At 40.2% G+C, this 26,564-nt stretch overlaps 1 protein-coding gene across 1 annotated transcript in view; it reads left to right on the top strand.

Annotated features, from left to right (window-relative positions):
* LOC124019840 (transmembrane channel-like protein 3) overlaps positions 1-26,564 on the top strand; it is a 55,492-nt gene that overhangs the window by 11,270 nt on the left and 17,658 nt on the right. Inside the window, exons 3-10 of the mRNA XM_046335274.1 lie at positions 3,426-3,501; positions 5,084-5,165; positions 6,963-7,069; positions 12,177-12,275; positions 15,038-15,180; positions 16,667-16,814; positions 17,680-17,723; positions 25,666-25,813. Coding sequence (XP_046191230.1) covers positions 3,426-3,501; positions 5,084-5,165; positions 6,963-7,069; positions 12,177-12,275; positions 15,038-15,180; positions 16,667-16,814; positions 17,680-17,723; positions 25,666-25,813 — 847 coding nt within the window. The remainder of the gene's footprint in view (positions 1-3,425; positions 3,502-5,083; positions 5,166-6,962; positions 7,070-12,176; positions 12,276-15,037; positions 15,181-16,666; positions 16,815-17,679; positions 17,724-25,665; positions 25,814-26,564) is intronic.

Below are 26,564 nucleotides of genomic sequence, written 5' to 3'. Positions count from 1 at the left end.
GTTTATCTTAGTAGTAACATAACATACAGGATATCAACCATAGAGTTTATCCTAGTAGTAGTACCATAACATACAGGATATCAACCATAGAGTTTATCTTAGTAGTAGTACCATAACATACAGGATATCAACCATAGAGTTTATCTTAGTAGTAACATAACATACAGGATATCAACCATAGAGTTTATCTTAGTAGTAGTACCATAACATACAGGATATCAACCATAGAGTTTATCTTAGTAGTAGTACCATAACATACAGGATATCAACCATAGAGTTTATCTTAGTAGTAACATAACATACAGGATATCAACCATAGAGTTTATCCTAGTAGTAGTACCATAACATACAGGATATCAACCATAGAGTTTATCTTAGTAGTAGTACCATAACATACAGGATATCAACCATAGAGTTTATCTTAGTAGTAACATAACATACAGGATATCAACCATTGAGTTTATCTTAGTAGTACCATAACATACAGGATATCAACCATAGAGTTTATCTTAGTAGTAGTACCATAACATACAGGATATCAACCATAGAGTTTATCTTAGTAGTAGTAACATAACATACAGGATATCAACCATTGAGTTTATCTTAGTAGTACCATAACATACAGGATATCAACCATAGAGTTTATCTTAGTAGTAGTACCATAACATACAGGATATCAACCATAGAGTTTATCTTAGTAGTAGTAACATAACATACAGGATATCAACCATAGAGTTTATCTTAGTAGTAGTAACATAACATACAGGATATCAACCATAGAGTTTATCTTAGTAGTAGTACCATAACATACAGGATATCAACCATAGAGTTTATCTTAGTAGTAGTACCATAACATACAGGATATCAACCATAGAGATTATCTTAGTAGTAGTACCATAACATACAGGATATCAACCATAGAGTTTATCTTAGTAGTAACATAACATACAGGATATCAACCATAGAGTTTATCTTAGTAGTAACATAACATACAGGATATCAACCATAGAGTTTATCTTAGTAGTAGTACCATAACATACAGGATATCAACCATAGAGTTTATCCTAGTAGTAGTACCATAACATACAGGATATCAACCATAGAGTTTATCTTAGTAGTAGTACCATAACATACAGGATATCAACCATAGAGATTATCTTAGTAGTAGTACCATAACATACAGGATATCAACCATAGTTTATCTTAGTAGTAACATAACATACAGGATATCAACCATAGAGTTTATCTTAGTAGTAACATACAGTAAGAGTTTATCATAACATACAGGATATCAACCATAGAGTTTATCTTAGTAGTAGTAACATAACATACAGGATATCAACCATAGAGTTTATCTTAGTAGTAGTAACATAACATACAGGATATCAACCATAGAGTTTATCTTAGTAGTAGTAACATAACATACAGGATATCAACCATAGAGTTTATCTTAGTAGTAACATAACATACAGGATATCAACCATAGAGTTTATCTTAGTAGTAACATAACATACAGGATATCAACCATAGAGTTTATCTTAGTAGTAGTAACATAACATTACATTTACATTTACATTTAAGTCATTTAGCAGACGCTCTTATCCAGAGCGACTTACAAATTGGTGCATTCACCTTATGACATCCAGTGGGACAGTCACTTAACAATAGTGCATCTAAAACTTAGGGGGGGTGGGGTGAGAGGGATTACTTAACCTATCCTAGGTATTCCTTATAGAGGTGGGGTTTCAGGTGTCTCCGGAAGGTGGTGATTGACTCCGCTGTCCTGGCGTCGTGAGGGAGTTTGTTCCACCATTGGGGGGCCAGGGCAGCGAACAGTTTTGACTGGGCTGAGCGGGAGCTGTACTTCCTCAGTGGTAGGGAGGCGAGCAGGCCAGAGGTGGATGAACGCAGTGCCCTTGTTTGGGTGTAGGGCCTGATCAGAGCCTGGAGGTACTGAGGTGCCGTTCCCCTCACAGCTCCGTAGGCAAGCACCATGGTCTTGTAGCGGATGCGAGCTTCAACTGGAAGCCAGTGGAGAGAACGGAGGAGCGGGGTGACGTGAGAGAACTTGGGAAGGTTGAACACCAGACGGGCTGCGGCGTTCTGGATGAGTTGAAGGGGTTTAATACAGGATATCAACCATAGAGTTTATCTTAGTAGTAGTACCATAACATACAGGATATCAACCATAGAGTTTATCTTAGTAGTAACATAACATACAGGATATCAACCATAGAGATTATCCTAGTAGTAGTACCATAACATACAGGATATCAACCATAGAGTTTATCTTAGTAGTAACATAACATACAGGATATCAACCATAGAGTTTATCTTAGTAGTAGTACCATAACATACAGGATATCAACCATAGAGTTTATCTTAGTAGTAACATAACATACAGGATATCAACCATAGAGTTTATCTTAGTAGTAGTACCATAACATACAGGATATCAACCATAGAGTTTATCCTAGTAGTACCATAACATACAGGATATCAACCATAGAGTTTATCTTAGTAGTACCATAACATACAGGATATCAACCATAGAATTTATCTTAGTGGTAGTACCATAACATACAGGCAGCGTAGCCTAGTGGTTAGAGCGGTGGACTAGCAACCGGAAGGTTGCAAGTTCAAACCCCCGAGCTGACAAGGTACAAATCTGTCGTTCTGCCCCTGAACAGGCAGTTAACCCACTGTTCCTAGGCTATCATTGAAAATAAGAATTTGTTCTTAACTGACTTGCCTAGTAAAATAAGAAATACAGGATATCAACAATACATTTTATCCTAGTAGTAGTACCATAACATACAGGATATCAACAATAGATTTTATCCTAGTAGTAGTACCATAAGCAAGTTGAAAGATGAAAAGAGTTTGCAGACCCAATGGTCTGGTGATATCGGCACAAGTACGAAACCATGGAAACCAGAATTCCGTTACCGTCCGTCTCCACCCTTCCCGCTTTGGCTCTTTTTATTTAGTCTCCTCCTCTCTTTCTAAAATATATTTTTAATCTGCCCTAAACCATTTTTATTTAAGATGTATAATTTCAGAGGAGCACATGAGTCTGTGAAAAGCCTGTTGAGAGTAGGCATCGTTGATTAGAGCAAGTGCCACAGACATCTGAACTACCCCAGTGATGGGTTGAGAACCACAGTAGGAATACTCTACTCCCATGCACAGTAAAGCTGAACTAGGACGATGCAAGGGTTTAACCTGCTGCAAGTTATTATTGTCTGAAATTACATCAATCTCTGGAATCATAATTAACATGTCTTTAAAATGTTTTACTATATCTGATTTACCTAGATCAGTGTATTGAATCATATTCACTCTTCCAGTGTGATGTGTTTGTGTTTCTACTGACTGTAGATCAGAGTTTAAAAGCCATTGTTATCTCCCTGTGTTTGTTCCAGGCAGGCCAGAGAGATTGTCCTGAAGTACGAGGGGAGGCTAACAAGGACCAGAGGGTACCAGGCTGCTGGGGCTGATGTGGGTTCACACACACACACACACACACACACACACACACACACACACACACACACACACACACACACACACACACACACACACACACACACACACACACACACACACACACACACACACACACACACACACACACACACACACACACACACACCTGTCCTGATAAACAACACATACTGCAAGAAGGTTCACAAACACACTCATATTATACAACACAATGACTGTACGACTTAAAATGCATCTTCATAGTCATAGTTTAACTTGCTGTAGCACATTTTATTGCATGTGGATGATCTACTTTGTCCAAAATATGGGGGTTCTAGTAAACAAAGGCAACAGGTTAAGTATTACGTTTTGACATCTCATAGCGTACTGTTGTTTTCAAACAATGAAACAAACTCTGCTGTGCCAGTAATGTGCATGTAGTTTCACAAACTGAATGCAACTCTAATTTCAACACAGATATAAACATGTTAACATTTTTCGGCATATCAATGTGTCAGGCTACTTTTCACATATGATTTCATTGAAAATTAGCTTAGAGAATTAGCTTACTATTTCTCTACTGCAGTGCAACAATCCGATGCCTTCAGCCTGATTGTTACTGTGTCCATTCCGTCTGTTCTGTAGGCTGAGTTATACACTTAACATTGCCTTTCTGTTCTCACTGTGTTTACGAGACCGTGAGGTTAGAGCTCGGCACTGCTCCCTCTGCCTGTAGGCTTCTCTCTGTACACACACGCACACACACGCACACACGCACACGCACACGCACACGCGCACACACACCCACGTACACGTACGCACACACACACACACACACACACACACACACACACACACACACACACACACACACACACACACACACACACACACACACACACACACACACACACACACACACACACACACACACACACACACACACACACACACACACATAGGGACACACACACACATAGGCACACACACACAGCCTCAGCAAACCGCAGTCAAGCAAATTTATAGCCTGTTGTTATGGTTTGGTTTAATTAAAATGTTTAGGCATTGGGCAAGGCTTCCGAAGCACCATTAAAATTAATTGACTTTTAGAAAGTAGATTGATGAGGAATAATTAATTATATATATATATTGGCTTCTGCTTAATTACAATTTAGAAATCACATCCATTTGTTCAATGTGTATATGAATAATCATATCTTGACTTTTTAATAAAGTACCCCTCCCTATCATGAAATCATGAAATTAATTAAATACAATATTTATCAATGGTACAGTGGGAGCTGCTCATTTGATGTTAAGTGATGGGACTTGACTGATGTTGGCTACTGAATCAACAGATCTTCTCTGAGAGAATTAAGCAAAGATTTTAACCTCTTCCTCCTTAAACTCAAACACACACACATGCACACACACCCTGAAAATAATTGACTGTTTAAGTCCAATGGTTTGGGCATCTGAAATAAGACACGATAATAACAGCAAATCAATCATTCAAAAAAGCCATGCAGACAAATATATACATTATATATATAAATATATACACACACACTAATAGCAAATGGTCATATATTTTCAGCTGCTGAAGAAGGTCTCCAGGTTGCTGTACAACATCGTGGTTCTGTTTATTCCCTGGGAGATGAGGATCAAGAAAATAGAAAGTAACAACTTTTAATAACAGATTTTATTACTTACTTGAACATGTAAGATATTGACTATATTACAGCAAAATATTAGTTCATTACCTTTTACTGTAATGTGTATTTTACTGTAAAATTGTATTGACACACAGGCACACTGTCGCCACATACACACTTCCACACTCATCACAGACGCTGCTGCTACTGTCTACTATCTATCCTGTTGTCTAGTCACGTTATCCCTACCTATACCTACATACTATATCTTCCTCAATTACCTCGTACCCCTGCACATAGACTCTGTACTGGTAACCCGTGTGTATAGCCAAGTTATTACCTCGTACCCCTGCACATAGACTCTGTACTGGTAACCCGTGTGTATAGCCAAGTTATTACCTCGTACCCCTGCACATAAGACTCTGTACTGGTAACCCGTGTGTATAGCCAAGTTATTACCTCGTACCCCTGCACATAGACTCTGTACTGGTAACCCGTGTGTATAGCCAAGTTATTACCTCGTACCCCTGCACATAGACTCTGTACTGGTAACCCGTGTGTATAGCCAAGTTATTACCTCGTACCCCTGCACATAGACTCTGTACTGGTAACCCGTGTGTATAGCCAAGTTATTACCTCGTACCCCTGCACATAGACTCTGTACTGGTAACCCGTGTGTATAGCCAAGTTATTACCTCCTACCCCTGCACATAGTCTCTGTACTGGTAACCCGTGTGTATAGCCAAGTTATTACCTCGTACCCCTGCACATAGACTCTGTACTGGTAACCCGTGTGTATAGCCAAGTTATTACCTCGTACCCCTGCACATAGTCTTTGTACTGGTAACCCGTGTGTATACCAAGTTATTACCTCGTACCCCTGCACATAGACTCTGTACTGGTAACCCGTGTGTATAACCAAGTTATTACCTCGTACCCCTGCACATAGACTCTGTACTGGTAACCCGTGTGTATAGCCAAGTTATTACCTCGTACCCCTGCACATAGACTCTGTACTGGTAACCCGTGTGTATTGCCAAGTTATTACCTCGTACCCCTGCACATAGACTCTGTACTGGTAACCCGTGTGTATAGCCAAGTTATTACCTCGTACCCCTGCACATAAGACTCTGTACTGGTAACCCGTGTGTATAGCCAAGTTATTACCTCGTACCCCTGCACATAGACTCTGTACTGGTAACCCGTGTGTATAGCCAAGTTATTACCTCGTACCCCTGCACATAGACTCTGTACTGGTAACCCGTGTGTATAGCCAAGTTATTACATTGTACCCCTGCACATAGACTCTGTACTGGTAACCCGTGTCTATAGCCAAGTTATTACCTCGTACCCCTGCACATAGACTATGTACAGGTAACCCGTGTGTATAGCCAAGTTATTACCTCGTACCCCTGCACATAGACTCTGTACTGGTAACCCGTGTGTATAGCCAAGTCATTTATATATTTATATTGTATTTACTCCTTGTGTTACACATGTTTTTCTATTGTTATTTTATTTATATTTTTGGTATTTTGCGTTGTTGGGAAGGGCCCGTAAGTTAGCATTCCAGTCTACACCTGTTGTTTACCAAGCATGTGACAATTAAAATTTAAAATAAATAAATGTAATGTCTGAAATTTAAAATAATTTCAGTTTGGTTTGAGATGATTTGTCTACTTTCCCATAGTACAGATCTAGGATCAGCTCCACCTACCCCAAACATTAACTTAAACATTAGTGGTGAAAATGCAAAACTGACCCAATATCAGTGTCTTGGGGTAACTTCACCATACACCCCTGTCTCTGTTTCCCTCTTAGGTCACTTTGGGTCAGGGGTGGCCTCCTACTTCATCTTCCTCAGATGGCTGTTTGGTATCAACATAGTCCTTACTGTCATGACTGGAGCATTCATAGTCATACCTGAGGTGTGTGTGTGTGTGTGTGTGTGTGTGTGTGTGTGTGTGTGTGTGTGTGTGTGTGTGTGTGTGTGTGTGTGTGTGTGTGTGTGTGTGTGTGTGTGTGTGTGTGTGTGTGTGTGTGTGTGTGTGTGTGTGTGTGTGTGTGTGTGTGTGTGTGTGTGTGTGTGTGTGTGTGTGTGTGTGTGTGTGTGTGTGTGTGTGTGTGTGTGTGTGTGTGTGTGTGTGTGTGTGTGTGTGTGTGTGTGTGTGTGTGTGTGTGTGTGTGTGTGTGTGTGTGTGTGTGTGTGTGTGTGTGTGTGTGTGTGTGTGTGTGTGTGTGTGTGTGTGTGTGTGTGTGTGTGTGTGTGTGTGTGTGTGTGTGTGTGTGTGTGTGTGTGTGCGTGCGTGTTAGAGTGGCCGAGTGGCCGATTAATTAGGGCCGATTTCAAGTTTTCATAACAATCGGTAATCTGCATTTTTGGACACCGATCATGGCCTGTTATGCAAGTGCAGCAAGGAGCCAAGGTAAGGTGCTAGCTAGCATTAAACGTATCTTATAAAAAACAATCAATCTTAACATAATCACTAGTTAACTGTCAGGACCCGGTTACGAACCCGGGTCTCCAGAGTGAGAAACAGTCACTTAACCAACTGAGCCACGAATAGTCGGCGGAACCCAGAAGATGAGGCAGACACAACAGTACTTGAGACGGTGTATTTAATGAAGTAAAAAGTGAAGTTCTTCAGGAAAACATGTAACTCCACAACCTCAAAAGGAATCCTACAAGAACAAAGGTAATCCTCCAAGACAAAAAAGGTAAATCCACAAGGTGGAAGGTAAAGCACAAAAAGCCTAAAAAGATACTCAAAAAACAAACAAACAAGAACAAAAAACAGAATTCCACAAGAGAGTCCACCGGGATCAACAAGAGTTCTCAGAGTACTAGGGCTGGGTGCTAACATACAAACACAGAGCAAAGAACAGAGGAAAACAAAGGGTTTAAATACAATCAGGGGAAACGAGGCACAGGTGCAAATAATAATGGGGATCAAGGGAAAACAAAAGGTCAAAAGGCACAATGGGGGCATCTAGTGACCAGACCGGAACAACCCTGGCCAAATCCTGACAGTTAACTACACATGGTTGATGATATTACTAGTATATCTAGCTTGTCCTGCATTGCATATAATCAATGCGGTGCCTGTTCATTTATCATTGAATCACAGCCTACTTCACCAAACGGGTGATTTAACAAGTGCATTCGTGAAAAAAGCACTGTCGTTGCACCAATGTGTACCTAACCATAAACATCAATGCCTTTCTTAAAATCAATACACAAGTATATATTTTTAAACCTGCATATTTAGTTAACATTGCCCGCTAAACATGAATTTCTTTTAACTAGGGAAATTGTGTCACTTCTCTTGCGTTCTGTACAACAGAGTCAGGGTATGTGCAGCAGTTTGGGCTGCCAGGCTCGTTGCGAACTGTGAAGACTATTTCTTCCTAACGAAGACAGCCATCTTTGCCAAACGGGGGATGATTTAACAAAAGCACATTTGCGAAAAAATCATAATCATTGCACGAATGTACCTAACCATAACCATCAATGCCTTTCTTGAGATCCAATACACAGAAGTATATATTTTAAAAACCTGCATATTTATTTAAAAGAAATTCATGTTAGCAGGCAATATTAAACTAGGGAAATTGTGTCACTTCTCTTGTGTTCCTTGCACACAGAGTCAGGGTATATGCAACAGTTTGGGCCGCCTGGCTCGTTGCGAACTAATTTGCCCGAATTTTACTGTAATTATGACATAACATTGAAGGTTGTGCAATGTAACAGGAATATTTAGACTTATGGATGCCACCCATTAGATATATGGGTATATAGATGGGTATATGGGTATATAGATTTATTTTATAAATGATAGTTTCCGGATTTGACCATATTAATGACCTAAGGCTTGTATTTCTGTGTGTTATTATGTTATAATTAAGTCTATGATTTGATATTTGATAGAGCAGTCTGACTGAGCAGTGGTAGGCACCAGCAGGCTCGTAAGCATTCATTCAAACAGCACTTCCGTGCGTTTTGCCAGCAGCTCTTCGCTGTGCTTCAAGCATTGCGCTGTTTATGACTTCAAGCCTATCAACTCCCGATATTAGGCTGGTGTAACCAATGTGAAATGGCTAGCTAGTTAGCGGAGTGTGGGCTAATAGCGTTTCAAACAACACTCGGTCTGAGACTTGGAGTAGTTGTTCCACTTGCCCTGCAAGGTCCGCGGCTTTTGTGGAGCGATGGGTAATGCTGCTTCGAGGGTGGCTGTTGTCAATGTATTCCTGGTTCGAGCCCAGGTAGGAGCGATGAGAGGGACAGAAGCTATGGCAATATTAAAGTGCCTATAAGAACATCCAATAGTCAAAGGTATATGAAATTCAAATCGTATAGAGAGAAATAGTCCTATAATTCCTATAATAACCTCAACCTAAAACGTCTTACCTGGGAATATTGAAGACTCATGTTAAAAGGAACCACCAGCTTTCATATGTTCTCATGTTCTGACCAAGGAACTTAAATGTTAGCTTTATGGTACACACCATGGATGTGTGTACCATAGATGTGTGTACCATAGATGTGTGTATCATGACTAAATAATGAAGTTATTAGGGAAAGGAAGTAAACTGAATTCTCCATAAAACAAAACTTAAAAACAGCGATAGAGGATTTCAATTTTATTTAACACGATTTGACTGCTTCAAATGTAGAATGTAGCTGAATGTTACAATGGTGAATTGTATGCAGAGGATACAAGAGAGGACCTAACAGATATGGTAAATGGTGAATTGTATGCAGAGGATACAAGAGAGGACCTAACAGATATGGTAAATGGTGAATTGTAGAGGATGCAGATATGGTAAATGGTGAATTGTACAGAGGAGAGGACCTAACAGATATGGTAAATGGTGAATTGTATGCAGAGGATACAGATATGAGGACCTAACAGATATGGTAAATGGTGAATTGTATGCAGAGGATACAAGAGAGGACCTAACAGATATGGTAAATGGTGAATTGTATGCAGAGGATACAAGAGAGGACCTAACAGATATGGTAAATGGTGAATTGTATGCAGAGGATACAAGAGAGGACCTAACAGATATGGTAAATGGTGAATTGTATGCAGAGGATACAAGAGAGGACCTAACAGATATGGTAAATGGTGAATTGTATGCAGAGGATACAAGAGATATGGTAAATGGTGAATTGTATGCAGAGGATACAAGAGAGGACCTAACAGATATGGTAAATGGTGAATTGTATGCAGAGGACCTAACAGATATGGTATACAAGAGAGGACCTAACAGATATGGTAAATGGTGAATTGTATGCAGAGGATACAAGAGAGGACCTAACAGATATGGTAAATGGTGAATTGTATGCAGAGGATACAAGAGAGGACCTAACAGATATGGTAAATGGTGAATTGTATGCAGAGGATACAAGAGAGGACCTAACAGATATGGTAAATGGTGAATTGTATGCAGAGGATACAAGAGAGGACCTAACAGATATGGTAAATGGTGAATTGTATGCAGAGGATACAAGAGAGGACCTAACAGATATGGTAAATGGTGAATTGTATGCAGAGGATACAAGAGAGGACCTAACAGATATGGTAAATGGTGAATTGCAGAGGATACAAGAGAGGACCTAACAGATATGGTAAATGGTGAATTGTATGCAGAGGATACACAACAGATATGGTAAATGGTGAATTGACAGAGGATACAAGAGAGGACCTAACAGATATGGTAAATGGTGAATTGTATGCAGAGGATACAAGAGAGGACCTAACAGATATGGTAAATGGTGAATTGTATGCAGAGGATACAAGAGAGGACCTAACAGATATGGTAAATGGTGAAAATTGTATGGAGGATACAAGAGAGGACCTAACAGATATGGTAAATGGTGAATTGTATGCAGAGGATACAAGAGAGGACCTAACAGATATGGTAAATGGTGAATTGTATGCAGAGGATACAAGAGAGGACCTATGGTAAATGGTGAACAGATATATGGTAAATGGTGAATTGTATGCAGAGGATACAAGAGAGGACCTAACAGATATGGTAAATGGTGAATTGTATGCAGAGGATACAAGAGAGGACCTAACAGATATTGTAAATTCCGGTATGTGCTTGCAAAGTATGACAATAAAAATCAGCACTTTTGGTGCCAGACGTCACAAATAATGCATAGAGGGCATTGTTATTGGTCTGGGTATGTCGGGAAAAGCAGGGCTGATTTATTTAGCCGGCTGACATGCAGACACAGGCAATTTCCCCAGACATCAGCTGGCACATCACTCACTCCCAATCCCCTCCATTTCATCCCTCCTTCCTTCCATCCATTCTCCAACCAACCCTTTCCCTCCTTCATTCACCCCAACCTCACAGATTGGATTTTTATTTTGTAGACTGAAGTTTTCAGAGATAAGACTTTGGTAGGGATTTAATCTGATCGCTGGTTGTAGACTAAGTCCCTTTCAGCTTGTATCTGACAATAAAACATTTTACCGTCATGGTGAAGTCATTGTGAAGTCATTGTGACGTCATGGTGAAGTCATGGTGAGATCGTGATGAAGTCATGTTGAAGTCATGGTGAAGTCGTGGTGACGTCATGGTTAAGTCGGGTGATGTCACGGTGACGTCATGGTGAAGTCATATTGAAGTCATGGTGAAGTCATGGTTAAGTCATGGTGAAATCGTCAATATTCAAACCTTTAAGCGTTGTGTCTTACTCCATTATCCACCTGTTATTTATCAGAACTTACTGTTGCTACTTGATACATATAGACCGATCAATGTTATGGTTGTTTGGAGATCATTGTAGATTATGATCGGAAGAAAAGAGAAAATAAAAGATCTAGTGTTTAATATTATTGTGTTTGAGGCATGTAGTGGGTAGTTAAACTGTGTGTGTGTGTGACGTGTAGTTCTGTGTGCGTGTGTGTGTGTGCAAATTCAATGGTAACATTGTCCCTTTCTAATCCATTTGCCCCCACTCCTCCCCCATATCATTGATTGTACTGGCATAATAATCCATCTGGTTTCTCCCCTCAGCTCCTGGCCGGAGAGCCCTTCGGAACAACCCGGAGTAAGACCATTCCCAAGGAGCACCTGGCCTCAGCCCAAGATCTGGACACCATCTGGTCTCTTGGGGCAAGGCAGTTTAATCTCTTAATGTTCCCTCAATATCACTGTTCAATTACATCCATTTTGTTGTGTAGTCCGATTCATCTAAACTATATTTCAACCACTCCTTGTACTGTGAGTGATGTTTATGTTGCCAGCTTTCTTCTCAGCATGACATTAAGTACGGAGGCCCCCGAGGAGCAACTGTAACCACATAATAACACATAATAACACATAATAACCACATAATAACCACATAATAACACATAATAACACATAATAACCACATAATAACCACATAATAACGCATAATAACCACATAATAACACATAATAACCACATAATAACAACACAATAACCACATAATAACCACATAATAACCACATAATACCCACATAATAACACATAATAACCACATAATAACCACATAATAACACATAATAACCACATAATAACCACATAATAACACATAATAGCCACATAATAACCACATAATAACCGCATAATAACCACATAATAACCGCATAATAACCACATAATAACACATAATAACCACATAATAACCACATAATAACCACATAATAACCACATAATAACCACATAATAACACATACTAACCACATAATAACCACATAATAACACATAATAACCACATAATAACCACATAATAACCACATAATAACCACATAATAACCACATAATAACACATAATAACCACATAATAACCACATAATAACACATAATAACCACATAATAACCACATAATAACATTTACATTTACATTTAAGTCATTTAGCAGACGCTCTTATCCAGAGCGACTTACAAATTGGTGCATTCATAACACATAATAACCACATAATAACCACATAACAACACATAAACCCACATAATAACACATAAACCCACATAATAACACATACTAACCACAAAATAATATAAAATAACACATAAAACCACATAATAACACATAAACCCACATAATAACACATACTAACCACAAAATAATATAAAATAACACATAAAACCACATAATAACACATACTAACCACAAAATAATATAAAATAACACATAAAACCACATAATAACACATAATATCCTCATAATAACACATAATACCACATAATAACCACATAATAATCCTTACACTGTGTGAATTGGATCAGGATTTGTAGTGCCTCAGTAGTGTCTCAACAGTCCCTCAGTAGTCCCTCAGTAATGTGTTAAAAGTGTCTCAATAGCGCCTCAATAGTGTTTCAATTGTGTTTTTAAAGTGGTTCAATAGTGTTTCATTAGCACCTCAATACCGTCTCAATAGCGCCTCAATACTATCTCAAAAGTATCTCAATAGTGTTTCAATAGTGTCTCAAAAGTGTCTCAATAGTGTTTCAATAGTGTCTTGAATGTGTCTTGAATGTTTCTCAATAGTGTTTCAATAGTGTCTCAAAAGTGTCTCAATAGTGTTTCAATAGTGTCTCAATAGTGTTTCAATAGTGTCTCAAAAGTGTCTCAGTAGTGTTTCAATAGTGTTTCAATAGTGTCTCAAAAGTGTTTCAATAGTGTTTCAATAGTGTCTCAAAAGTGTCTCAATAGTGTTTCAATAGTGTCTCAAAAGTGTCTCAATAGTGTTTCAATAGTGTCTTGAAAGTGTCTCAATAGTGTTTCAATAGTGTCTCAAAAGTGTCTCAATAGCGCCTCAATACCATCTCAATAGTGTCTCAAAAGTGTCTCAATAGTGTTTCAATAGTGTCTTGAAAGTGTCTCAATAGTGTTTCAATAGTGTCTTGAAAGTGTCTCAATAGTGTTTCAGTAGTGTCTTGAAAGTGTCTCAATAGTGTTTCAGTAGTGTCTTGAAAGTGTCTCAATAGTGTTTCAATAGTGTCTTGAAAGTGTCTCAATAGTGTTTCAATAGTGTCTTGAAAGTGTCTCAATAGTGTTTCAATAGTGTCTCAATAGTGTTTCAGTAGTGTCTCAATAGTGTCTCAATAGTGTTTCAATAGTGTCTCAATAGTGTTTCAGTAGTGTCTCAATAGTGTTTCAATAGTGTTTCAATAGTGTTTCAGTAGTGTCTCAATAGTGTTTCAATAGTGTTTCAATAGTGTCTCAATAGTGTTTCAATAGTGTCTCAATAGTGTTTCAATAGTGTTTCAGTAGTGTCTCAATAGTGTTTCAATAGTGTTTCAATAGTGTCTCAATAGTGTTTCAGTAGTGTCTCAATAGTGTTTCAATAGTGTTTCAGTAGTGTCTCAATAGTGTTTCAATAGTGTTTCAGTAGTGTCTCAATAGTGTTTCAATAGTGTTTCAGTAGTGTCTCAATAGTGTTTCAATAGTGTTTCAGTAGTGTCTCAATAGTGTTTCAATAGTGTTTCAGTAGTGTCTCAATAGTGTTTCAATAGTGTTTCAGTAGTGTCTCAATAGTGTTTCAATAGTGTTTCAGTAGTGTCTCAATAGTGTTTCAATAGTGTTTCAGTAGTGTCTCAATAGTGTTTCAGTAGTGTCTCAATAGTGTCTCAATAGTGTTTCAGTAGTGTCTCAATAGTGTTTCAATAGTGTTTAAGTAGTGTTTCAATAGTGTTTCAGTAGTGTCTCAATAGTGTTTCAGTAGTGTCTCAATAGTGTCTCAATAGTGTTTCAGTAGTGTCTCAATAGTGTTTCAATAGTGCCCCAACAGTGTTTTGGATTTGTTTGTTGCATGCTTTAAGTTTCACCGTGTTTTAAAGACCTAAGCCACAACTTGTGTTGGTTCCCAGTTTATTCACAATTCTTGTCTTTGTGATGTTTTCATCCACAGGGCTACCTCCAGTACTCGGTGTTGTTCTATGGGTACTATGGCCCGGTGAGGAAGCTCGGCAGTGCCGGCTATCGCCTTCCCCTGGCCTATTTTCTGGTTGGGATGGCTGTTTTTGCCTACAGTTTCATCATTCTGTTAAGAAAGTAATCACAGGAGTCTCTTTAATAAAGCTAATTTATGTGGAGTGATATTGATATGAATATATTACCAAATGTGACAGTTGATGTGGCTAGCTACTAGCTACTATTAATGTCAAATATTATATTTTTTAAGGTGGACTCAGCGATATGACGTAGATACACAAAGTAAAAAGCATAGTGGGTACATTTTTGCCACAACTAAGAACATTGAAGTACAAGGTCAAACTTCTCCTCTGTTTTGGTACAGTGGCTATCACATTGTAACCACTACTGTAGTGATTATCTGGTCAAACCTCTCCTCTGTTTTGGTACCGTGGCTATCACATTGTAACCACTACTGTAGTGATTATCTGGTCAAACCTCTCCTCTGTTTTGGTACCGTGGCTATCACATTGTAACCACTACTGTAGTGATTATCTGGTCAAACCTCTCCTCTGTTTTGGTACCGTGGCTATCACATTGTAACCACTACTGTAGTGATTATCTGGTCAAACCTCTCCTCTGTTTTGGTACCGTGGCTATCACATTGTAACCACTACTGTAGTGATTATCTGGTCAAACCTCTCCTCTGTTTTGGTACCGTGGCTATCACATTGTAACCACTACTGTAGTGATTATCTGGTCAAACCTCTCCTCTGTTTTGGTACCGTGGCTATCACATTGTAACCACTACTGTAGTGATTATCTGGTCAAACCTCTCCTCTGTTTTGGTACCGTGGCTATCACATTGTAACCACTACTGTAGTGATTATCTGGTCAAACCTCTCCTCTGTTTTGGTACCGTGGCTATCACATTGTAACCACTACTGTAGTGATTATCTGGTCAAACCTCTCCTCTGTTTTGGTACCGTGGCTATCACATTGTAACCACTACTGTAGTGATTATCTGGTCAAACCTCTCCTCTGTTTTGGTACCGTGGCTATCACATTGTAACCACTACTGTAGTGATTATCTGGTCAAACCTCTCCTCTGTTTTGGTACCGTGGCTATCACATTGTAACCACTACTGTAGTGATTATCTGGTCAAACCTCTCCTCTGTTTTGGTACCGTGGCTATCACATTGTAACCACTACTGTAGTGATTATATGGTCAAACCTCTCCTCTGTTTTGGTACAGTGGCTATCACATTGTAACCACTACTGTAGTGATTATATGGTCAAACCTCTCCTCTGTTTTGGTACAGTGGCTATCACATTGTAACCACTACTGTAGTGATTATATGGTCAAACCTCTCCTCTGTTTTGGTACCGTGGCTATCACATTGTAACCACTACTGTAGTGATTATATGGTCAAACCTCTCCTCTGTTTTGGTACCGTGGCTATCACATTGTAACCTCCACTGTAGTGATTATATTTCAACTGTTTCTGTATTACCTATAAAGGTGTTTGAATCCTGTTCCATCGCCAGTTTAAACTCTTATTAAGAACACAATGACCTGTCGCTAATCAATGCCATTTTGTGTTATTTATTAACACTTTCCCTCAGGATGGCTAAGAACTCCCGTCTGAGCCTAGCCAGTGCCTCTGATGAGAACTTCACCTTCTGCTGGAGAGTGTTCTGTGCCTGGGACTACCTCATAGGGAACCCTGAGGCTGCAGAGAGCAAGGGAGCCGCTATCGTCAACAACATCAGGGTGAGAGAGACACATGGTGCAAGAATCAGGGCCACGTTTCTGTAAACCTCATCTTGCAGTGATTTCATTTGAAAATAATTCTACAGTGTTACATGTAAACTGAGAAATACATCAATAATTGCCTCTTTAGGATGTACATTGTTGAAGTAAAGTTTAAAGTGTAATCACGCTGCCAGAATACAATTTGTTGTATAGTCATTTTTGCACTTTGCACAATTATTTTTGTACTACGAAAATGTCACCCTCAATAGTCTAAATGGCCCTCCTCTACTCATCTCCTGCTTTCACCTATCCTGTGGTTTCAAATCATCACAAATGGAGGAGATGGAAAGAGGAAGCCATGTAACACATTTGTGATGCACGCTCAATCATCCTAACTGTTTTCCTTTCCTAGTCTCCTCTCCTTCATCTGCACTGAGCCATTGAGAAACACTACACCACTCCACTCCTCGGATTTGATTTCCAACGATCCCAACTTCTTTAATTCACACACAGCACTCTGTAGAGTAGAAGTCAATGTACCAATGAATTACTGCTGATTTTCTTGAGGGCTGATCTATAATCTGGATTCTACATCTAAACAAGAGAGACCTTTAACCTGCTTGTTGAGTTTCCCTGTACAGTCAGCAAAATGTAAAAGTAGATTCCTCTGTTTCAATAAGCTCAGTTGAAATCCTTTGATGCTTGATACAATACATCGTTTTTTTATTTCTTTATCCTTATTTAACCTTTATTTTTAAAAGTTTTGTCTCATTGAGATTTACAATGTATTTTTCTACAGATAGATGGACAAGATTGCAGCAAATATGTAGTTACACAAGATGGATGACATTGATCAATGCTAATTCCTTGCTCCTTTCTCTAGGAGGCCATTGTTGAGGAGCAGGAGAAAAAGAAGGATACTAGTCTGTAAGTATGTTTATTCTCTTGTCCTTGGAGAGGGTGGCTAAGTTAGCATCACACATTAATATTGTTTGGACCCATTAATTTACCCTTGGCTTTTATGTGTCAGTGGCTTTATCCTTTGCAGTATCTTGTGTCATTCATTTTTTATCCCCAATTTCGTGGTATCCAATTGGTAGATACAGTCTTTTGTCATCACTGCAACTCCCTTACGGACTCGGAGAGGTGAAGGTCGAGAGCCGTGCGTCCTCCGAAACACAACCCAACCAAGCCGCACTGCTTCTTGACTCAATGCCCACTTAACCTGGAAGCCAGCCGCAACCAATGTGTTGGAGAAAACACTGTACACCTTGCGACCGTGTCAGCATGCAATGGGACAAGGACATCCCTGCTGGCCAAACCCTCCCCTAACCCGGACGACGCTGGAACAATTGTGCCCCCCCCATGTCTCTCCCGGTCGCGGCCGGCTGCAACGGAGCCTGGACTCTAACCCAGAATCTCACAGCTAGTACTGTGATTACATGCCTTAGACCACTGTGCCACTCGGGAGGCCCATCTTGTGTTATTCTGATTGGTAGAATCCAGGACTGTACCACATTCATTGATGATGCTCTTTGATTTAGGGGTCTAGCCTACTGGAGTCATGGATGTACAAATGAGGGGAGGGGTGTGTGAATGTGGTCTAGTGGGGGGCGGGGGTTCTTTCTGGTGACTTCCTGCAAGAAGGGGGGGGTCTTCCTGTGGGGAGGGGCTCTTCCTGGCGCATACATCTACACATCTACAGTTTTTTCCAGTGGCAGCCATGATTTTGCATATAGGGGAAACACTGTATAAAAGTCTATGTTTTACTTCCCCTGGTTGCTTTTGAGCCTCTTCTACCTGCGTTCTCCACTGGTCTCAGAAAGGACTGATTTACTGTCTCGCTCCCAGTCCATTGCTACCCCACACACAGGCCGACACTTCCTGGTGGCGTAACTCATCCTAACAGCCTTTTACTGTCAGAGATGACTGGCTCTAAATCACCCCTGCCAGAGCATCATCAGACCTGAGTAGACATTAAAGAGGGATTAATACCTCAGGGAACGTTCGTTCACACCGCCCGCAGCCCTCTCAACCACACTATGTTGCCACTTCTTTCAGTCCATTTGAGTTAATGTCTATTCTAACTGGGGCTAATGCTAGGTGGATGCATGCACTGTACTGTATCTAAATTGTAGTTTCAATGGGAGATTTCAACCTAAAGTTCTACTGATTGGTTTAGGGAGATTTGAATTATAGAAACGTTAACATGTTGCCACTTTTGTGTGGTTTAGGTGGTGATCTGATGAAGGCTGTGGAATGTCCAATGTACACTAATTTTGGTTTCAGGTAGAACCCTTTTGTGATCCATGTGGAACCCTTTCCACAGAGGGATTTACATGGAACTAAAAAGGGTTCCACATGGAAACAAAAGGTGTTTTCACCTGGAACCAAAAAGGGTTATGCTATGGGGACAGCCAGAGAACACTGAGAGTGTACGATACAGGCAGCCAGGGGAAGAAGGACCTCCCTTCTGAATCTGGTTCCTCTTTAGGTTTCTTCCTTCTAAAGAGTTGTTTCCTTGCCACTGTGCTTCAGATATTGGTTGGTCCTGGGTCTAAGCAGGTTTACTATAGAGCACTTTGTAACAACAGTAAAAGGGTGTCACCACACAGTGTCACAACACAGTGTCACCACTTAGGATACCCCACAATACCCCACAAGTGAATAAAAAAAAAGTGGACATGTCTTAAGTCAATAAGTATTCAACCCCTTTGTCATAGCAAGCCTAAATAAGATCTTAACAAGCCTAAATAAGATCTTAACAAGAAATAAGATCTTAACAAGTAAGATCTTAACAAGCCTAAATAAGATCTTAACAAGCCTTAAATAAGATCTTAACAAGCCTAAATAAGATCTTAACAAGCCTAAATAAGATATTAACAAGCCTAAATAAGATATTAACAAGCCTAAATAAGATCTTAACAAGCCTAAATAAGATCTTAACAAGCCTAAATAAGATCTTAACAAGCCTAAATAAGATCTTAACAAGCCTAAATAAGATCTTAACAAGCCTAAATAAGATATTAACAAGCCTAAATAAGATATTAACAAGCCTAAATAAGATCTTAACAAGCCTAAATAAGATCTTAACAAGCCTAAATAAGTTCTTAACAAGCCTAAATAAGATATTAACAAGCCTAAATAAGTTCTTAACAAGCCTAAATAAGATATTAACAAGCCTAAATAAGATATTAACAAGCCTAAATAAGATCTTAACAAGCCTAAATAAGTTCTTACCAAGCCTAAATAAGATGTTAACAAGACTAAATAAGATCTTACCAAGCCTAAATAAGATGTTAACAAGACTAAATAAGATCTTACCAAGCCTAAATAAGATGTTAACAAGACTAAATAAGTTCTTACCAAGCCTAAATAAGATATTAACAAGCCTAAATATGATCTTAACAAGCCTAAATAAGATCTTAACAAGCCTAAATAAGATCTTAACAAGCCTAAATAAGTTCTTACCAAGCCTAAATAAGATCTTAACAAGACTAAATAAGATGTTAACAAGACTAAATAAGATCTTACCAAGCCTAAATAAGATGTTAACAAGACTAAATAAGATCTTACCAAGCCTAAATAAGTTCTTACCAAGCCTAACAAGCCTAAATAAGATCAAGACTTAAGATCAAAATAAGCCTAAATAAGTTCTTACCAAGCCTAAATAAGATCAAGCCTAAATAAGATCTTAAAAAGACTAAATAAGATATTAACAAGCCTAAATAAGAACTAAATAAGTTCTTACAAGCCTAAATAAGATGTTAACAAGACTAAATAAGATCTTACCACAAATAAGATGTTAACAAGACTAAATAAGATCTTAAAGCCTAAATAAGATGTTAACAAGCCCTAAATAAGATATTAACAAGCCTAAATATGATCTTAACAAGCCTAAATAAGATCTTAACAAGCCTAAATAAGATCTTAACAAGCCTAAATAAGTTCTTACCAAGCCTAAATAAGTTCTTACCAAGCCTAAATAAGATGTTAACAAGACTAAATAAGTTAACAAGACTTAAATAAATAAGATGTTAACAAGACTAAATAAGATCTTACCAAGCCTAAATAAGTTCTTACCAAGCCTTTCTTAAATAAGATGTTAACCTAAATAAAGCCTAAATAAGATGTTAACTTAAGATGTTAACAAGACTAAATAAGATCTTACCAAGCCTAAATAAGATGTTAACAAGACTAAATAAGATCTTACCAAGCCTAAATAAGTTCTTACCAAGCCTAAATAAGATCTTAACAAGCCTAAATAAGATCTTACCAAGCCTAAATAAGATGTTAACAAGACTAAATAAGTTCAGGAGTAAACAAGACACATAATAAGTTCTATGGACTCACTCTTTGTGTGATAATAGTGTTTAACCAGATTTTTGAATGACGACCTCAACTCTGTACCCCACACATACAATTATCTGTAAGGTCCCTCAGTCAAGCAGTGAATTACAAACACAGATTCCACCACAAAGACCAGGGAGGTTTTCCAATGCCTCACAAAGAAGATGGGTAAAAAAGAAAAAGCAGACATTGAATATCCCTGTTATGTTCGTCGATTGAAGGATCGGACCAATGTGCAGCGTGGTAGACGTACATTTTAATTCATTAAATGAACACTGAAAAAAACACAAAACAAAAACAAAACGTAACGTTGAGTAGTGCTAAACAGCACAGTACCAAGAACAAGATCCCACAAACTACAGGTGGCAAAAGGATGCCTAAGTATTATCCTCAATCAGAGACAACAATAGACAGCTGCCTCCGATTGAGAACCATAACCGGCCAACAAAGAAATAGAAAACATAGATTGCCCACCCTAGTCACACCCTGACCTAACCAAATAGAGAATTATAAGGATCTCTACAGTCAGGGCGTGACAACCCTTTGAGCATGGTGAAGTTATTCATTACACTTTGGATGGTGTATCAATACACCCAGTCACTATAAAGATACAGGCATCTTTCCTAACTCAGTTGCCAGAGAGGAGGAAACCGCTCAGGGATTTCATCATGAAGCCAATGGTGACTTTAAAACAGTTACAGAGTTTAATGGCTGTGATCAGAGAAAACTGAGGATAGATCAACAACATTGTAGTTACTCCACAATACTCGCCTATTTGACATAGTGAAAAGAAGGAAGCCTGTATAGAATAAACATGTTCCAAAGCATCCATCGCACGGCATTAAAGTAATGATAATAAAAAATGGCAAAGCATTTCACTTTTTGCCCTGAATACAAAGTGTTATGTTTGGGGCAAATCCAATACAACACATTACTGAGTACCACTTTCCATATTTTCAAGAACAGTGGTGGCTGCATCATGTTATCAAATGAAATCAAGCTTTATTTGCCACCTGCTCCGAATACAACAAGTGTAGACTTTACCGTGAAAGGCTTACTTACAAGCCCTTAACCAACAGTGCAGTTGGTAGGATAAAATAAAAAGTAAGAACAGAAAGTAACACAATAAGAATAACAATAACGAGACTGTATACAGGGGGCACCGGTACCTAGTCAGTGTGTGGGGGTACAGGCTAGTTGAGGTCATCTGTACGTGTAGTTGAGGGGGAAGTGACTATGCATAGGTAACAAACAAACAGCAAGTAGCAGCAGTGTACAAAAGAGGGGGGGGGGGTTCAATGTAAATTGTCCAGTGGCGATTTTTATGCAAAGTTCAGCAGTCTAATGGCTTGGGGGTAGAAGCTGTTGAGGAGCCTTTTGGTCCTAGACGAGGCACTCAGGTACCGCTTGCCGTGCGGTAGCCGAGAAAACGTATAACTTGGGTGACTGGAGTCTCTGACAATTTTATGGGTTTCCTCTGACACCGCCTATTATATAGGTCCTGGTTGGCAGGAAGCTTGGCCTCGGTGATGTACTGGGCCGTTCGCACTACCATCTGTAATGCCTTACGGTCAGCTGCCGAGCAGTTACCATAACAGGCGGTGATGCAACCGATCAGGATGGTGCAGCTGTAGAACCTTTTGAGGATCTGGGGACCCATGCCAAATATTTTCAGTCTCCAGAAGGGGAACAGGTTTTGTCTTACCCTCTTCACGACTGTCTTGGTATGTTTGGACCATGATAGTTTGTTGGTGATGTGGACACCAAGGAACTTAAAACTCTCCACCCTCTCCACTACAGCTCCTTTGTCTTGCTCACATTGAGGGAGAGGTTGTTGTCCTGACCTCCTCCCTATAGGCTGTCTCATCGTTGTTGGTGATCAGGCCTATCACTGTTGTGTCGTCAGCTAACTTAATGATGGTGTTGGAGTTGTGTTTGGCCACGCAGTCGTGGGTGAACAGGGAATACAGGAGGGGTCTAAGTACACACCCCTGAGGGGCCCTAGTGTTAAAGATCAGCGTGGAAGACGTGTTATTGCCTGGTTATGGGTATGCTTTTAATCGTTAAGGACTGTGAAATTTTACAGGGTCAAAAAGAAACGGAGCTAAGCACAGGCAAAATCCTATAGGAAAAACTGGTTCAAACTGCTTTCCAACATACACTGTAGTTGCTTACCAAGAAGACTGTGAATGTTCCTGAGTGTGAGTTACAGGTTTGACTTAAATCTACTTGAAAATCTATGTCAAGACCTGAAAATAATTGGATGCTGGAGACGAGAAGCAAGTACAGGGAGTGAACATTTAATGGAAAATGGACATCAAACAAAACAAGAACAGCATCGGGACGGGGGAGCAAAACAACATTACGACAATAATGCAGACACAGGGGAAAACTGAGAAACAGACAGATATAGAGGGGGCAATCAACAACGTGAAGGAGTCCAATGAGCGCTGATGCGCATAATGATGGTGACAGGTGTGCGTAATGACGGGCAGCCTGGTGCCCTTGAACGCCAGAGAGGGGGATCGAGAGCAGGCGTAACAGTTCCCCCACCCCCCTCTAGGACTGCCACCCAGCGTCCCACCTGAGCCGGCTGAGGCATGGGAGCATGACAAACCGGCTGAGGCGTGGGAGCCCGGTGATCCGGCTGTGGTGTGAAAGCCAGACAATCCCGTAGTGCCATGGGAGCCTGATGGGCCGGCTGAGGCGTGGGAGCCCAATGAGCCGGCTGAGGTATGATGTGGGATGGGAGCCCGCCTAGCTAACCGAGGCAAGGAAACCTCTCGAGCCAGCGAAGGCGTGGTAGGCCGTCGAGCCAGCTGAGGCACCCCCGGCAGCACCTGGACCCAACGTCACCACCAAAAACAAAAAAACAAGAATTCCCTGATGCTTCAAATAGTGGTTTCCGCATTCTGTAAGGACCGACACTGGAGACGAGAAATAAGTACAGGGAGTGAACATTTAATGGAAAATGGACATCAAACAAAACAAGAACAGCATCTGGACGGGGGGAACAAAACAAGAACAGCCTCTGGACAAGGGGAACAAAACAAGAACAGCATCTGGACGGGGGGAACAAGAACAGCCTCTGGAACAAAACAAGAACAGCATCTGAACAGCAGCATCTGGACGGGGGAACAAAACAAGAACAGCATCTGGACAAGGGCCTCTGGAACAAAACAAGAACAGCATCTGGACGGGGGAACAAAACAAGAACAGCATCTGGACGGGGGGAACAAAACAAGAACAGCCTCTGGACAAGGGGAACAAAACAAGAACAGCATCTGGACGGGGGGAACAGAACAAGAACAGCCTCTGGACGGGGGGAACAAAACAAGAACAGCATCTGGACGGGGGAACAGCATCTGGACGGGGGAACAGCCTCTGGACGGGGGGGAAAACAAGAACAACAAAACAAGAACAGCATCTGGACGGGGGAACAAAACAAGAACAGCATCTGGACGGGGGAACAAAACAAGAACAGCACGGGGAACAAAACAAGAACAGCCTCTGGATGGGGGAACAAAACAAGAACAGCCTCTGGACTGGGGGGGAACAAAACAAGAACAGCCTCTGGACGGGGGAAAAAACAGAACAGCATCTGGAAGGGGGAACAAAACAAGAACAGCCTCTGGACAGGGGGAAAAACAAAACAAGAACAGCATCTGGACGGGGGGAACAAAACAAGAACAGCATCTGGACGGGGGGAACAAAACAAGAACAGCATCTGGACGGGGGGAACAAAACAAGAACAGCATCTGGACGGGGGGAACAAAACAAGAACAGCATCTGGACGGGGGGAACAAAATTATATTATGGCAATAATGCTGACACGGGGGACGATACTGAGGAACGGACAGATATAGAGGGGACAATACTGAGGAACAGACAGATCTAGAGGGGACAATACTGAGGAACAGACAGATATAGAGGGGACAATACTGAGGAACAGACAGATATAGAGGGGACAATACTGAGGAACAGACAGATATAGAGGGGACACTACTGAGGAACAGACAGATATAGAGGGGACAATACACAACGTGAAGGAGTCCAGGTGAGTCCAATGAGCGCTGATGCACGTAATGATGGTGACAGGTGTGTGTAATGAAGGACAGCCTGGCGCCCTCGAGCGCCAGAGAGGGGAAGCGGGAGCAGGCGTAGCAGTCTAGCAATGATAAACAACCAATTTGAGCTCAAATCATTTTAAAAATAATAATGGGCAAATGTTGTACAATCCAGGTCTGGAAAGCTCTTTGAGACACTGCTTCTACAAAATATTGACTCAGGGGTGTGAATTCTTATGTAAATGAGATACTTCTGTATTTCTAAAACATGTTTTCACTTTGTCATTATGGAGTATTGTGTGTAGATGTGAGAAAATGTTTTTATTGAATCCATTTTGAATTCAGGCTGTAACACAACCAAATGTGGAATAAGTCAAGAGATATGAATACTTTCTGAAGGCCTTGTAAAACATTTGATTTATTGAACTACTGTTTCTCTCTCTGTCTTCCAGAGCAGTCCTGATCAGTCTGCGTATCCTAGCCAACATCCTGGTCCTTCTCTCTCTGGCTGGCAGCATTTATATAATCTACTTTGTGGTGGACCGCTCCCAGAAACTAGAGCTGGAGAAGCCAGAGCTAACACTATGGGAGAAGAATGAGGTAGCTAGCTACAGTATACACTGAGTATACCAAACATTAGGAACACCTCCCCTGTGTCCTCTTTAAGGTACAGCCTCAGTTCATCTGGGCATGGACTCTACAAGATGTGGAAAGTGTTCCACAGGGATGCTGGTCCATGTTGACACCAATACTTCCCACAGTTGGTTGGATGTTCTTCAGGTGGTGGGCCCTTCTTGATGCACATGGGAAACTGTTGAGTGTGAAAAACCCAGCAGCGTTGGGTTCTTGTCTCAAATCGGTGCAACCTGGCACCTACTACCATACCCTGTTCAAAGCTACTTAATTAAATGTTTTGTCTTGCCCATTCAACCTCTGAATGGCACACATAGGCAATCAATGTCTCAATTTTCTCAGTGCTTAAAAATCCTTCTTTAACCTGTCTCCCCCCCTTCATCTACACTGATTTAAGTGGATTTAACAAGTGACATCAGTAAGGGATCATAGCTTTAACCTGTATTCACCAGGTCAGTCTATGTCATGGAAAGAGCAGGTGTTCTTAATGTTTTGTAAGTAGGCTTACTCTGAGTCCGGGAAACATGACAATATTGTGTTTAACGTGGTTGATGGATTATGGCTACTGTATCTAATTTTGGGGACTTGATTTCCCTGATGACAAAGACATATGTGGCAGGACTTCAATTACATCGTGCCTTGTGTTTCTCTCACATCATTTCCTCTCAGGATGCTGTAATAAAGGCGTTAATGTGAAACTGGAGACCAATAGGGAGAC

The sequence above is a fragment of the Oncorhynchus gorbuscha genome, unplaced genomic scaffold, assembly GCF_021184085.1.
Source record: "Oncorhynchus gorbuscha isolate QuinsamMale2020 ecotype Even-year unplaced genomic scaffold, OgorEven_v1.0 Un_scaffold_694, whole genome shotgun sequence".
NCBI lineage: Eukaryota > Metazoa > Chordata > Actinopteri > Salmoniformes > Salmonidae > Oncorhynchus > Oncorhynchus gorbuscha.
The sequence above is the reverse complement of the archived record's forward strand: the minus strand, read 5'-3'. Positions and strand labels throughout refer to the sequence as shown.